The sequence below is a fragment of the Lepus europaeus genome, chromosome 9, assembly GCF_033115175.1.
Source record: "Lepus europaeus isolate LE1 chromosome 9, mLepTim1.pri, whole genome shotgun sequence".
Taxonomy (NCBI): Eukaryota; Metazoa; Chordata; class Mammalia; order Lagomorpha; family Leporidae; genus Lepus; species Lepus europaeus.
Window position 1 is genome coordinate 24,235,702 of NC_084835.1, and position 15,110 is coordinate 24,250,811.

The following is a 15,110-nucleotide window of genomic DNA, read 5'->3' on the forward strand; positions in this document are numbered from 1 at the left end:
GCCAAAGCCAGGAGCCAAGAGCTTCCTTCTGGTCTCCCATGTGGGTGCAGGGGCCCAAGGACTCGGGCCATCTTCTACTGCTTTCCCAGGCCATAGCAGAGAGCTGGATGGGAAGTGGAGCAGCCAGGACTTGAACTGGCACCTGTATGGGATACCAGCACTGCAGGTGGTGGCATTACCAGCTACACCACCACCCGCCCTTCTTGAGCCATCCCAGACCCCAGTGCCCAGTCCAAGGCCAGCCACAAAAGTATACAAGTAGTGAGAGCAACCTGAAAGGGAGCAGACAAGAGAGAAGGTGAGGATGCCCCTGGCATTGGGCACCTCTGGTGCTCACGGGGCCCTCACAGGAGACAGCAACTTCCCTCAGCTCCTACACCTGAGCTCCACATGGCAATCAATGGGGTACATCCAGCAACAGTGAAATGTGTGCCCCCCAGAAAGCCTTGGGTCCCAGGAAAATTCCCTGAAGGGCTAGAGCTGAGTTCTGATGGGAATCTCGGGCCAGACCCAGGGTTCCCCACCGAAGCAGGTCAGTCTCCATGCATGGCCTCCAGGTGCCAGACAACAGTCACACCAATGGGCAGCAGGAGGGTGTGAGTCAGCTGCTGCTTCTTCAGTCCCAGCTCCCACCCCGGCCTCCTCCCAGCCTACACTGGCACCCACTTGCCCCAGCCCCACTGGCCTGTGGTGGAGGGAGATGAGGTAAAGGAGTCGGTACTACCTCCCCATGGCTCCGGATGGGAAGGCTGGACTCCCAAGCCCTGTTCAGCCCATCCTACCCACTGGCAACCCTCCCCTTGCACCAGCCTGAGCTTGCCAGGCCTCCCTCAGGGAAGTGGCAGACCGGCCTACAGCAGCCCTGGAGACCACTTGGGAACCTCCTGGTCCCTGCTGGCCCGCCTAGGGGCCTGGAACAGACCCTCCCCATCTGTCCTCCTTGGTAGCCCGCTCTAAATGAATTTCAGCTCCTGACTGGCCAGCTGGCCCTGGGACCATCAGGTGACTGAGAAAGGAGCTCAGAGCTTGGGGGCTGCAGAAGATGGGGACAGAGGCAGCTGTGCCACAATCCAAGACCCTGGGATGTGCTTAATTGGGCTCCTCCCTGGTGAATTCTGGCCTTGGAAGCGTCTGGCCAGAAATAGGCGCAAAGCCCCACGCTCTGGCTGCACGGGAAACCTGACACGCTCTGACCTCTCTCCCTCCCTCATCGCCCTTCTTAGACCCCTTCCCACGCTGAGTTTCCCTCCTGTCCAAAGAGCCCCCTCCTCTCTGAGCCCCTCACCTAGGAACAGTTGAGTAGATGAAAGATCCTTATCTGTCTCTTTGTTAAATAAAAATATATTTTTTTTCAAAGCGTGGGGGCTGCACGGTGAAGGGATGGAGACAATCGCTTCCGACTGGTTCAGGGACCACTGCTGCCAGGTTTGCTCCCAGATACTCAACTTTCCTCTTGCCTAGTGTCAGTGGATCCATCGGCTGTCGCACATGCGTACACAGGGACAAGGCACTATGGGCCCACTCTGAGGGGCATCGGTGGTGCTGAGCTCAGGGACAGGTGGATAGAGTCCATCTCTGCCCACTCTGGCTCTCTCCAGGATCTGTGGACCCCTGTACTCTGAGAACCCAGAGAGTAGGGATCTTGCCCTTTTGACAGTGAGCTGGAGTCTCCCAGGTGGAGAGATGGAGGCCATGGGCCGTGGGTGTTCTGAGCGAGGAAGAGGAAACACAGTGTGCTGTGCCCAGCGACCTGGCACCCCAGCTGCCAGCCCCTCAGCAGGGTGGGGCAGGGAAGGGCAGCAGGGACAGCGTGGCCCTCCAGTGGCTATGGTGCAGTGGCCTTGCCCAGGTATAAGCAGTCTGGGCAGTCGGCATTTCCAAGCTGGCTCCTTCAAAGTGGGGAGCTGAGGATTTGCTGCTGCTTGCCCAACTCTCTCCAGAGGCCAGTGCCATGCTGGTAGGGTTGGAGGGCAGGCAAGGCTCTAGGCCATCCTCATGGCGTGGAGGGCTGGGGTTGCAGTTGGAGCAGGGAGCCCTGGGGAAGTGCCACGGAAGACACCACCCTGGCTGCCGCAGCCTTGAGTAGTCGGCCTACTCCCCTTGGTACCATCCAATCATGTCCCCAGGGCCCTGTAAGCTAAATCTATCTCTTGCTCACCCTTCCTGTTCTCTGGAGCCTTCTTGCTGACCCAACCCCTTTCTCACCTCAGGACCTTAGCACGTGCTGCTCACTCTGCCAACGACTCTCTCCTCAAGCCCACTCCTGGCAGTCAGAGCCTCATCGAGAACGTCACCTCCTGGGAGGCTCCACTTGCCTCCCCACTCACCTCTCCCGAGCAGTCCTCCTCCACTGCCTCAGAGCAGTCTCCTCCTTCTTTCACAGCATTTGCCACGAGTTGTACGTAAGTGTGCATTTATTCCTGCACTCCAGCAGGCAGGGTATACAGCAGGTTCTCCATAAATACTTAGTACAAAAAGATCAGCTTCAGTGGCTCACATCAGGGCCCCCAGTGTGCCCTGATCCCCCCCCCCCCCCGTTGTCTCCAAAGGCCCAGTGCCCTCCGGCCTGGTGGGGCCCAGAGGGATTTTGGGGCTAGCTTAATGCCGCCAAGCAAGTCCAGCCCCCATGGGCCTGCCCAGGGCTTAGGTCAAGTGGGCCGAGGTGGTTCTGAGAGGGGCCGGGGCCGCCACGTGTGCTGGTGCGCAGGCGAGGGCTGTGGCCGTTCTGGGAGCACTTTCACCTCATCCGAGGCACCAGGGCCCAGGTTCACGTAGGCGGCAGAGAGCTGCACATAGTGGTCTCCAAGCAGGGCGGCCACGACCTGCTCCACTTCCCCCACGAGCACTCCAAAGCTGGGTCGTGCCGCCGGATCCGCCTCCCAGCATCGCTGCATCACTAGGTAGCTACGGCAGGAGAGAGATGTCAGGGACAGGAGACCCCCTCACCCAGGGATTCTGGGCCACTCACCAGCTACTGACCCCCGGCGGACCACCTGGGGACAAGGACAGGCGGCAGGGCCTGGTGCCCAGCATCGCCTCTCATCACTGAGGCTGCTGGTCCAGCCCTGCTGTTCCCCCAGCAGAGGCTGAGTTGTCTCAGGGATTAAGAGCTTGGGATCTTGTGGTCCACAGCCTGGGCTGTGTGATCCTGGGCATGTTCCTTAACCCTTCTGTGCCTGGGCGTCGTCCTCTGACGACAGAGCAGCCAGGGTGCAGGGTGAGGAGCTGCCTGCGAAGGGCTTAGAGGGCTCAGCGCACAGGCTCTTACCACGCATCTTCCAGGAAGGAAACGTGGCTCTGGGGAAATGGGAATTTCAGCAGAATGAGGAAGTGAGCATTCGGGCAGCACCAGTGGCACCATAGCTCCCCGAAACAGGTTCTCCGGGTGTGCCTGGCAGGTCCTAGTGCGCACCCTACTAGCCGGGGGATGTCATCGCCACCCTTTGTGGTTCTGCAAGTGCCCCACGCACCGTATCTCAGAGCTCTCGGACACTGGTGCTGTTGTCGCCACTCCTTGCAGAGGAGGCAAGTGAGGCGTGGGGAGGAAAAGGGAGCCGCCTCGGCGGAGTGGATGCTGCGGAGTGCCCTCTACTCTCCCTGGGGCTCCAAGGGACACCTGCTGATAGCTGTTAACTTCGCCCTATGAGAACTCCTCCCGAACCGACATGCCCCACGCCAGGGACAGCCTGTGATCAATGACAGGTGCCTGGTACACGAGCCTGGCCCCAGGGCTCCCACGCTGAAGCAGGCCCCGTGGGGATGAGCTGTGGCCTCTCCTGCGTCTGCATCACAGCCCAACTCCTCCCTCTGCCAGTCCTGCTTCTCTCACCCCCAATTCACCAGGTAACCCGTGCACAGAGATCTCCATCTCTCTCAGGGAGCCCAACTTGGATGCAGGGAGGCAGCGCAGTTCATCTCCCTTACTTCAAACCCGATGCATCAGTGAGCAAATCCAAGGCAGGGTTACTCACACCCTGTCTGGAACACAGCCCGAGACAGCAGTCATCAACTCCTTTTACCTGTGACCTGGTTCTTCCTGTTCCGGCCATGCAGACCTGGGCACAGCCAAGGCATGCCTGCTGCTGCTGCTGAAACCGAGCCCGGCACCAGCTGCACCCCACAGGCCCTGCCAGTCACGCAGCGGCTGCCGCGCCTGGAGGAACCGGCACCTGCAGCTGCAGAACCAGCCCTGGGGTGGAGGTGCCGAGGGGGCTGGCGTGGGAACTAATGGAACCTTTCCTTGAGGTTAAGTGAGTGGAAAAGATGGGAAAGCGCAGCCCTTAGCAGGAGCTGCGGAGAGTGGTGCTGGGAAATCAAATCGCTGGCCTCAACCCAGACTCTGAGTTCAGAATGCTGTTACCATGGCAACCACGAGGCCTTCGCAGCATCTTGCCCTGAGCTGGGGGGTGTGGGAGGGACAGAACGAGTCCACAGAGAAGGAAACTGAGGCCTACTCGGGATGCCTTTCCTGGTCAACCAAAGCGCCAGTCGGAAAGCCAGGAGGGACTTGTGTCTGCTGCCCCCTCCTTGTCCTCGGAGCCCAGCGCCCACCCCAGTCCCACCTCTGAATACTCACAGAGAATCGGGGCAATACTCAGGCTGCGGTAGGCGCCGGCCCTGGGCCAGGAAGCTGGGGAGGTCAAAAGGGTCGATGTGGGGGTACGGGGGGGCGCCTCGAGTCAGCAGTTCCCACAGCAGCACGCCAAAGGACCACTGTGGGAGACGGAAGAGGGGACTCAATTTTCACCCCAGACTTGGGGGTAAGGGGCCCCCTGGTCCTCCACCTCCCAGAGTCCTTCAGCTGGAAGTGGGAGACTGCGCCCTAGGCCCAGAGCTCACGGTTCCTCCCATAACCTCAGCCGGCCCCAGATTGTGTGTGAGGAGCCACTGAGTTCACAGCGCTGGCAGGTGTCAGATTCCATCTCGCATCTGTCTGCCCATGAGGTGGACAGAGGAGCCAGAGCAGCTGCCCAGCCTGGGGATGCCCTGGGCTCGGATCACACAGGGCTGAATGGGCAAGGCGGGGTGCTGCAGGGCACTGAGGTCATGTGGGCTCCAGGGCAGGTGAGGCCTCACCACATCAGACTTGGTGGTGAATCTGTAGGTCTGCAGGCTCTCCAGCGCCATCCACTTGACCGGCAGGCGAGCATGGTGGTGCTGCTGAACACTGTAGTACTCCTTGTCCAGGACGTCACGGGCTAGACCGAAGTCAGCCACCTTGACCGTGAATGACTCGTCCAGCCTGGGAGGGGGCAGTCACACTTAGGATTGGCCTCCACCAGACCCTGATGCCACCTGTTCCAGATCCTTACAGAATTTCAGAGCCATGGCGTCCAATCCTAGCCTGCATTAGGCAGATGGAAAACCTGGGGCCCAGAGAAGGGGGGACATGCGGCAAAGGCTGGAGTGGCTCCTTCCCTGAGGCAGCCCTGGACCACTGCACACCCTCATAGGCCACCTTGCTTGACCCCAGGGACTCCAGCCCCTTACATGCAGTTCCGAGCAGCCAGGTCCCTGTGCACAAACTTCTGGTCTGCCAGGTACTCCATGCCACGGGCTACCTGCAGGCCGAAGCTAATGAGGTCCTTCACAGTGGGGTTCTGGGGGACACAGACAAGTTGGTGAGCCAGGGTAGAGCAGCTCCATCTTCAGCTGCTTCCCAAGCCCCCCTCTCGCCACCCACCCAGGGCCAGCTGGGCACTGACCCGCTGAGGTGAGCGGATGAACTGGAGCAGGTCTCCGTGGCGCATGTAGGGCAGCAGCACCTGGGGCAGCCCCTCGGGGGGCAGCATGATGCCGATGAGGGCCAGCACGTTGGGGTGGTGCAAGCCACGCATGAGCAGCCCCTCTTGCAGGAAGGCCTCCACCTCCTGTGCATCGGCGATGCCTGTGGAGCAGCCTGAGTCAGGCCCTCAGCCCAGGGCACTGAGGCTGTTTGTACCCTACCTCTTTACAGGGGTCAGGCGGGGAGAGGAGAAAGGCTGCTGCTCAGGTTCTCTCAACCAGGTGGGGGCACGGCAGGAAGGAGGACCTTCCCAGCCCAGGGCTCCTCCCCCTGCCCTCCCAGCCTCCGTCCCACCTACGACTCAGTGACTTGATAGCACAGTGGATTCGGTTCTGAGCCTTGTCTGTGTATTCTCCGTGGTAGACAACTCCAAAGTGACCTGGGAGAAGGAGATGGTGACAGAAGCTCCCCAGTGCCGTGGCTCAGACCACACCCTCTCAATAGCAGTCAGACCTCAGACACCAGAAGGGCCTATCTCACCTTAAAAACAAGCAGTAGGGGCCGGTGTTGTGGCGACATGGTAAAGTCGCCACCTGCAGTGCCGGCATCCCTCATGGGCACCAGTTCATGTCCTGGCTGCTCCACTTCTAATCCACCTCCCTGCTAATGGCCTGGGAAAAGCAGCAGAAGATGGCCCAAGTGTTTGGGAGCCTGCCATCCATGTGGGAGACCTGGAAGAAACTCCTGGCTCCTGGCTTCTGCCTGGCTCATTGCTGGCCGTTGTGGCCATCTGAGTAGTGAATCATCAGGTGGAAGATCTCTCTCTCTCTCTCTCTCTCTCTCTCTCTCTCTCTATTCCTCCCTCTCTGACTTTCAAATAATAAATGAATAAATCTTTAAAAAGATTTATTTTTGAAACATTTATTATTATGCATCATTTATTATTTGAAAGAGTTAGAGAGGGAGAAACAGAAGGAGACAGCAAATCTTCCATCCTCTGGTTCACTCTCTAAATGGCCACAGTGGCCAAGGCTGGGCCAGGCCAAAGCCAGGAGCCAGGAGCCAGGAGCTTCATCTGGGTCTCCCATATGGGCGCAGAGGCCCAAGCACCTAGGCCATCTTCTGCTGCTTTCCCTAGCATATTAGCAGGGAGCTGGATCAGAAGTGGAGCAGTCTGGACTCAAACTGGCGCCCATATGGGATGCCAGCACTGCAGACATTGGCTTAACCAGCTATGCCACAGTGCCGGCCCCATAAATAAATCTTAAAAACAAAACAAAACAAACAAACAAAAAACAGTGAGCAGCAGCTTCGTGATGGCAAAGCCTACAGCCCTCCTATCCCACTTAATCTGTACCGGAACCCCCTGAAGGTAGAACACTCCTAATCCCTATTTCCCAGGCGAGCACATGGGGGCGTTCAGGGTCAGTGCTGTCCCAATATTCCACACAGGTGATGGAAAGGCTGGAGGAGAATCTTGCCCTATCACCTCTGGATTCTACCTTGGCCCCAGCCCTGCTAGGCCCCCATACCTTTGCCAATGACTTGGTCACTGTGGGTGACCACCTGCTCGTAGGGAATCAGTACATCCTTGACCTCGGCCAGGAGTGCAGGGTCCAGGTCTCTGAGCAGAATGGACTCTGTCTGCAGCAGCGGAACACAGGTCCCATCACTGCCAGCAGGGGGTGCTGTGGGGAGACGGAATGAGAGGCTTGTGGGGAGAAGGGATGGCCCTAGCTTCCAGAGCCCCCATCATCTCACCAGCACCACTTCTGTAGTCAGAACCCGAGCGGAGAAGAGGCAGGGGCAAGGCTCCAGGAGTCCGGTCCAGGGATGCCAGGTCATCCAGGTTGGGAGAAAGGACTGTGGAAAGACAGCCCCTGGTAGCCGACTTTTCCAAGTTCCTAACGGGCCCACTGAGGAGGTGAGGGAGGTGAGGAGGAGAGGGTCTTGGAGATGCCACTGTTTGGGGTAGAGGCGGAGTCACAGTGGGAGTGGGAAGCTCACCTTGCTGCTTCCTCTTCCACCGATAGTTAAAGATAAGTGCGGTGGCCAGGGCGGCCACAAGCACAAGCAAGGCCAGCAGGACACCAAGGAGCGTGCTCTGTGGGATTCCCTGTGGGCCTGGCCGCACCACTCTGCCCAGGACGTGACACCCACCATCCACGCAGACCTAAAGGAAGGTGCGAGCTCAGGCCTGGCCCGCAGGCCTTGGGCCCCGTTTCCCACAGAGGGCTGGTTGGGCTGCCTACCTGCAATGGGGCGCCATCCTTGCCAAGTTGCAGGGAGGAGGGCAGAGGGCAGACAACCATGTCCCCCCGGAGCTCATGCTGGCAGCTCTCGCCTCCCACGGTCACGTTCACATCCACACAGTCAGCCACAGCACCCAGCCCAATATACTGCAGAGATGGTCATGAGGAGCAGCCAGTGGCCTGGCCCCTACCTCTGGATCCCCCTCTCTCCCTGCCCCCGGCCCCACACCTACCTCAAACTTAACGGCACGCTCCTCTGGTTTCAGTGGGGCTAGGTAGGTGCTGGGCAGATGGGGTGGGGGCAGGAAGCGAAAGCCGGGCAGAGTGAAGCCAGCAGCTCCATCTCCCCGGGCACTCAGACTTCCCGTCACCCACCCCTGGGGACCTCGGACCACATATTCAGGCAGGTGGCACTGATGCTGCTCCGGAAGCCGCCCCTCACACTGCTGGGACCCACATGAGAGTTAGCCAGGCCTCCCATCCATGGCTCCCCCAGTCTCCTGGGCTCAGCATGGAGTGGGCTGGAGCTCAGGGGACTGTGCAGCCTCCCTCCTGGCCAGCGCCTGCTCACCTTGTTCTCCACTGTCCTGCGCCCATCACTGAATGACAGCACGAGGTACTGTGCCGAAGTCAGATGCTGGCCATGGATGGTAACACGGGAGCCACTGTGGAGAAGGCAGGGTGCTTGGTTTTGGGTGCTCTCCAAGGCCAGCTTCCTCATTCCCTGGAAGCCAGAGGGGGTGAGGAGGTGGCACTCACGTGTAGCCACAGTTGGGGCTGATGCCCAGCACGACAGGGTCTTCCCGGTAGTGGAAGGTCCAGGAGCCGGGCACCTCGGCACCCCCCACCTGCAGGCGAAGGGGGACGCTGGCCGTGGCAGCCCCAGGGGGTGTGGTGCATACAAGCTGCCCCTCACTGACCCTGCAGGAATGAGGGGATTGGGCTCAGGGGCAACCCCTGCCCTTGTGACGGCCAGGCCACCTCCTCTGGGGGCCTGCTTCTCTCTCCCCAACCTCCTGCTAGCGCTGTCCCCTGCCTGGCTTCTGTGATTCCATCTGAAGAAGGGGCAGTCCCAGGAAGACCTCCAGGAGGGCAGGTAGGGAACAGGTTCCCCAGGGCCTTGGCCAAAGCCAGTGGATTCTCTTGCCTCTGGGCTGGAGAGGGTAGCAGATAGTTCTCCCAGAAACTGCTCCCCATGCTGACCTTGTGACCCGGCCCTCTTCCCTCTACCCTGACAGGACCCAGGTCCCCACCCGTGAAGCTCCCCACCCTATTGCTTGCTGGCACGCACCGTTCCAACAGGCACTCGGTTCCATTGAGCAGCACAGCCCGGCTGGAGCCTACAGACAGGCCCCGGCCCTCAAGGGTGAGACAGGTGCCCCCCGCCCGAGGACCAAAGAGGGGTTGCACTGCTGTCAGCACTGGCTCCTAAGAGGACATAGAGATGGTTTAGCTGGAGTGGGCCCTCCCCTCCAAGCCCTGCCCTTTCCTTACCACCCTTTGCACAAGTGCATGGACGGGGCAGGGGGCCTCACCGTGAAAGAGAAGCCTCCCAGCACAGAGGTGCCATCTATCCGGAAGTGCTTGCCTGGTGGCATGTTAGTCATGGTAAGGCTGACGTTGGTAGTCCCCACTGCTTGGGAACCCAAGGGCTCCAGCTCACACTCGAGCGCCTCTGCCAGGTCCTTGTGGGGCACTAGGCTGGGGCATCAGGGGAACCCCGGGAGGTTAGCCAGGAGTCACACAGGCCTGGCCCCAGGTCTGCCACCAGTCGCAGGGCTCCTCTGACCCTGCCGAGGGTGTCTCCCCACCCATGTCTTCTCCAGGGCAGGTTCTGGTGGGACAGGGGCTAACCTGGCCTGGTTCGTGACTAAACAGACAAGTAAGGCACGTGTGGGCTCAGAAAGGGACACAAACAACCAGAGCCACGCGGCTAAGACGAGGACAGGGTCTCACAGCCAACAGGCTCGTTGGCTGCCTCCATCAGGGACAGGGAAGGCAGGGAGTGCGCTGTACCTGAGGTTTGAGGTGTCCTTGGGCAGCAGCTGGCAGGGACTGTGGCCCACAGTGACCCGGTAGGTTCCCTCAGGTGCCAGATCAAACGGGTGCACGTAGAAGTTAGAGCCACACAGGGTCAGCCTCGTGCTGCCCCGTAGGGGTCCACTGTGGGGGTAGAACTTAAATGGAGGGAAGACAGACAGGCTGAGTCCTTGCTGGGGCTGGGCTCTCTCAATGCCATCTGCTATCTCCCCACACTGCCTGGCCCACACTCCGGCCATTCTGGGTTCCTTGCCGGTCCTTGTTCAAGCCCTTTCTGGTCTCAGAGTCTTCGCCTGTGCCACCCCCTCTGCCAGGAACGCCCTCCTTACAGATAGGACACTCGGGCCTTCAGCAGACCACGGTCAAGACTTGTTGACTCCCACCCCAGGCCCCACATGTCCCACCCTCCCCTGGGCCCTGCCAGGGAAGCTGTACCTCAGTGAGCTCAGGTGGGCAGTGGTCCTGTTGCCAGGAGCCAGGACACTCTTCCTGCCGACCACACACGTTCCCACACCAGCCACAGCCCATGAAACGTTGTGCCCGCAGGCAGCGTCCACAGGTGAGGAAGTGGCGGCAGCCAGGGCCCCGGATGGGTACCTGGAAGACCTTGGGGTGGCAGATAGGAGGCTCAAGCCTCGCTGGTAGGTGGGGGAACTTGACCCCAGAGTCCCTCCTGGTCCCACTGTGAGATCTGTCAGTGCCTCCCTGCATTGTCTAAGAGCTTAAGTACCTACAAGCCTGCTCCCCAGCCCGCCCCTGCCCTGCTTACCTGGTCCCCAGAGGCGAAGAGTAGGTAGTCCCCTAGGCGACTGACATCCCGCTGAATGGGTTGCCCACTGCTGCCCAGTGAGAAGTTGGACACATACAGCAAGTAGTTGAGTGACCTGGCCAGCTCCACCTGAGACAGGTGAGCTGTGAGCCAAAGGCGGATGGGGACAGGGCCCTGGGCTGGGGGCTGTGGGGCTGAGGAACCTACCTGCAGGATACGCCCATCAGTTGTGCCCATGTGGGCCACGGTGACATTGCCAAGGCGTGTGACATGCAGTGCGGTGACCTGCACTGGGCCCAGCAGTCCATTGAACAGGTCCACACGTTGGAAGGTGCTGCTGACCAGCAGAGGGAAATGGCGGCAGCTGATGTTGGGGCTGGGGGCTTCCGGGACAGGCTAGGGAATGAACCAGTGATCAGCTCTGTGTCCTGACCCCTTAGGGCCTTTGTCAGTGCCCGCAGCCACCCTCAGTGCCTGCACTCACTGGCCTAACTGGAGAAGGCCCTGGGCCCACTAGTTACCTGTCCCCTACTTCCACCACGGGGCTCTCAGAGGTAGCAGGGACAGGGAAGGAGGCCTAGGCTGGACGCCAGCTCGCCTTTCCTCACGGCCCTGCCCTGCCATGTCTGCTTACAGCCCCGCCCACACACACACAGAGCAGGCATCAATGCATTTCACAGATGAGAAAGCAGGCCCAGAGAGGTCTGGTCTCTGGACGAAGACCTTATAGCCTCTTGGGAGAGGAGCCAGGTAAAGTCTGGGATCTTAATCCGAGTCCTCTCCTGCCCCCTGCTGGCTCTGCTCTGCCTCTCCATGTCCCTACACTCTGTCCCCTGAACTTCACTTTCCCCACTAGCATAAGGGGCTGAACTTGGAGCTTAATTGGCCAGCACAAAATTGGTAATATGGTCTTTCTGAGACTCCAAAGGGCCTCCTGCACCTGTGCTGCAACCTGCCTCTCCTCCAGGGTATAAAAGGGGTAAACCAAGGCTCTCCAGCATGGGTGCCAGGCCCCAGAGGCTGGGAGACACTAACCTGTCCCCTACCCTTAGGGAGAGGGGCTTCACTCATCCCTCAGGACAGGTGTGTGGAAGCTTCTAGAGAAACAGGAAGCCAGGGTATGACTTTGAAGTGCTGGAGCTGGGAACCAGGTAGTGCCAAGTCCTGGGTGCTCAGGACTCTCCCTTGCCGGCCCTGAGGGCAACCCTCAAGGTGAGACTCCAGCAGGCCACACAGGCTTTCCCCACTCCTGAGATCTCAGGAGCCCTGGCGACAAGAATAAGTGTGCAGAGCTGCGTCTGGAAATCCCAGCACCCTGGGTTTGAGCCTGGGTGTGTAGGCACCGAGACTTTGTCCTCCGTTGCGTTAGGAAAGTGGCCGGAAGCCTGCCAGGTGTTTTCAGCATGACTCAGGGTCAGGTGGGGCTCTGGAGTTGAAAGAGGCCCTGCCACACCCCTGCCTCTCGCCTCTACGCTCCAGGATCTTAGCCCTGTGTTCCCAGGCTTCTCAGGGGCCCCTGACTCCTGAAAACACGTAGGTGTCCAATGTTCTGTGAAGGACCTGGCCCCTACGTGAACCCAGGGCCCCTACGTGTAGCCCCAAGTCCCCCAGGCTTCCTGGGGCCAACCGCTCTGAGCACACAGTGGGTACTGCTCCAGTGGCTGCATGCCCAGAACCCAGACAAACATTGCACAGTCTGGTTCACACACATCCTCAGGGACTGGCAGCCTCCGGGCAGGGCCTGAGCTTGGTCCTTCTGGAGCCTGGCACTGGCCTGTGTGCTGGGTGTCTTCAGACCCACTGATCGCTAGCCAATTTGGGGAAAGGTTCTTTGTCTCCAGGGCTGCCCAGGCCCTCCCAACCCATACTGAGGGAAGGAGGCTGAAGCCCTCCCACCACCCATTCCAGCTCTGGAATCTTCTAAGAGGAGCTAGGAAGGAGTCAGCAGAGAAGTCACGGCAGGGTGCAGGTGACCAGAGATTCTGAGAGCCGTGGCTGGGGGACAGCCTAACGGAAGACTCGGCAACGCTCTAGTAAGCCTGTTTCCTGGGTCTAATCTCAGATCCCAGTTAAGACTGCTTTGATAGCTACAAGGAATCGGTTTTGGTTTTGTCCTCAGGGTAACATTTTAAGGCATGCTCTGTTTGTTTCTACTGTAGCTGGCTGACACCATGGCTGGAGAGAACCCGGGCAGGGTCTGATGTGAGGAGTGCCCGGTTCCACACAGACTGTGGGACCTCCACTACGGCAGAAGACAGTGTGTGGTGGCCCAACCCCAACCAGCCCGTCCTAGGCCTTTACTCATTCCCAGATGTTTATAGCTGCTTGCACAAGACTGGGGTGAGGCTTCCAGAACCTTCCCCAGCCAAGCTACCTCCCCCCAGGGCCCCCTCCCATCACCTTTGGATAACAAGCTAGCAAAGTCCAGCCCATGCAGGCTCCTGCCCAGCCCCCAGACTTTAAAGACTAGGAGACTCCCTGGAACCTGGCAGAGAGAGGCTGGGGGGGGGGGGGGGTCTCTGACAGCGCCAGTTCCACCCAATTGGAAAGCAGAGCAAAGCAAGTGCTCCCAGAGGGAAAGCGAAACTGTCGGCAAGCAGCTGTGAGTCTGCCAGCGTCTTCTGCATGTCTGGATTTGGGTCTGTACACAGGGCTCTTCTTCTGGGTGTGTGGCCCTGAGTGTATCAAGCGGTGGGCAAGGAGGGGTTGCCTGTCACCGTTTTACCCAGAGTTTGGGAGCTGGGCTGGCAAAGTGAGACCACCCTTACATGAGGGGGGGAAGTACCTAAGAAAATCAGAGGCTGTGATGGGCAGGAGAATGACAGAACAAAGCGAGGCAGCAACGGGGGCCAGCCGGGCTGGGGATGAGCCCCTTTCTTACACCACCCCCAGCACAGGGGAGCTGGGTGGAAGGGAATGCGTCTCTGCCTGCCTCCCCTGCCAGACCCCTCGAGGATGGAAGGAGAGCACCCTGTGCTCAGCTGTGCACACACAGCTCAGGGAGGGCCCCTGCTCTCTGCTCACCGGGTTGGGGCACAAACTGGGCGCCTGGAAGAAGTCGAGGCCCCGGCGCAGGGCTAGGTGGTCTGCGGAGTCACAGCAGCGTTCCACACCTTCCTCGATCAGCTTGTCCATCAGGTCGATGGGGAAGGCACAGACCACCGAGGCCGGGCCTGCGCCAGGGCTGCCGTCCTTGCCGGTGGAGAAGACGCCGAAGAGCACTTCCTGGCCCTCGGGGACGCTCAGCTCAGCAGCCAGCTGGGTGCCCACGGGAGCGAAGTGGGCGGCCCGCAGCACCGGGAAGGGCTGCCCGCCCTCGGCGGCCCCGCGACGCCGGCGTTTAGGTGCGAAGCGGCAGTCCAGGACCAGCTCGCGGTAGTCGCCCAGCTCTGGCTCGGCGGCGTTGAGCCGCGCCAGGCGCGTGTGCAGGGCGCCCGGCGCGTCCGCCACACTGGTCGGCTGCACCGTCAGCAAGTAGACGAAGGCTCCAGCGCGGAAGCTGTGCACGTATTCGATCCGGTAGGAGGCGAGGTGCTTGGGCAGCACCGACAGCGCCGGAAAACCAGGTTCGAATCCCGAGGCATCGGCCTTGAGGCGCCGGATGGACACCGAGCGGGGGCTAAAGCTGGCAGCCACGGCTGGGTCCAGGGAGGACGCCACGTAAAAGTAGGAGGCCTGGCCCTGCTCGACCACGACCACGCGGGTGCCCAGTGGGCTGGCCACACAATCCGGGCAGTCCTCGGGCTGGTTGTGGTGGGCTGAGAAGAGACAGGCCGGCGCCGCCAGGTGCGGCACTGCCCCACCCAGCTCCAGCTCATGCAGGAAGCAGCGGCCCTGCAGGCTGGAGCCGCAGCTGACCAGCGCGGGCAGCCCCGGCTCCAGTACCAACACCTGCATATCGGTGTCACCCGGTGGGCCCTGGGACCCCGGGTCACAGGCTGAACACGTCTGGCAGCCAGGGTCCCCGGCAGGGCCCGTGGCCAGGCTCCCGACAGATTGTAGGTCAGGCCCGAGCACCTGTAGGCGATTGCGTGTGGCCACGAACACCGCACTCCCATCCGCGCCGCCTTCGAAGGTCGTGATGGCCTGCACCGGGCCGCCTGCTGAGAAGCTGGGCAGCTGGTACTCCACGTCAAAGTCGCGGGAAGCCGAGTATGGGGAGCGCAGGCACCTCCGGTCCCCGCCGGCCTCAGGCACCGCGGGCGGCGGCAGCAGCAGCAGCAGCAGCAGCAGCAGAGGCGGCGACGGGAGGAGCCCCATCGAGGCAGAGCTGGGGCCCCTCGGGGATCCCTGTGGAGCTGGCTCCAGGTCTGGGCTGCGGTCC

General features: G+C 60.7%; 1 protein-coding gene across 4 annotated transcripts; it reads right to left on the reverse strand.

Moving 5' to 3' along the window:
* Positions 1-2,489: 2,489 nt before the first annotated feature.
* On the reverse strand, positions 2,490-15,046 carry MST1R (macrophage stimulating 1 receptor). 4 transcript variants are annotated; one of them, XM_062200906.1, is made up of 21 exons: positions 13,811-15,046; positions 10,994-11,182; positions 10,787-10,915; positions 10,453-10,623; positions 9,994-10,154; positions 9,832-9,836; positions 9,513-9,673; positions 9,269-9,405; positions 8,737-8,898; positions 8,549-8,642; positions 8,211-8,420; positions 7,978-8,124; positions 7,733-7,898; positions 7,487-7,588; positions 7,258-7,413; positions 6,084-6,164; positions 5,706-5,887; positions 5,491-5,600; positions 5,077-5,242; positions 4,577-4,713; positions 2,490-2,904 (listed from the first exon to the last, which is right to left on the reverse strand). In XM_062200906.1, exons 1-21 carry the CDS (start codon positions 15,044-15,046, stop codon positions 2,649-2,651), a joined length of 4,158 nt encoding a protein of 1,385 aa, XP_062056890.1. In that variant the 3' UTR covers positions 2,490-2,648. The 4 variants fall into 4 exon arrangements, with proteins under 4 accessions (XP_062056890.1, XP_062056889.1, XP_062056891.1 ...); XM_062200905.1 differs by lacking the exon at positions 9,832-9,836 and having other exon boundaries at positions 9,513-9,678; XM_062200907.1 differs by lacking the exon at positions 7,978-8,124.
* Between the last annotated feature and the right edge of the window lie 64 nt (positions 15,047-15,110).

Excerpts from the sequence above, each read along its gene's own strand:
- MST1R (XM_062200905.1), bottom strand. The coding sequence starts at position 15,046 with ATGGGGCTCCTCCCGTCGCCGCCTCTGCTGCTGCTGCTGCTGCTGCTG. Across the intron at positions 8,421-8,548 it reads GCAGGACAGTGGAGAACAAG|TGTGAGGGGCGGCTTCCGGA; the intron begins GTGAGCAGGCGC and ends GGGTCCCAGCAG. Across the intron at positions 7,899-7,977 it reads AGGATGGCGCCCCATTGCAG|GTCTGCGTGGATGGTGGGTG; the intron begins GTAGGCAGCCCA and ends ACCTTCCTTTAG.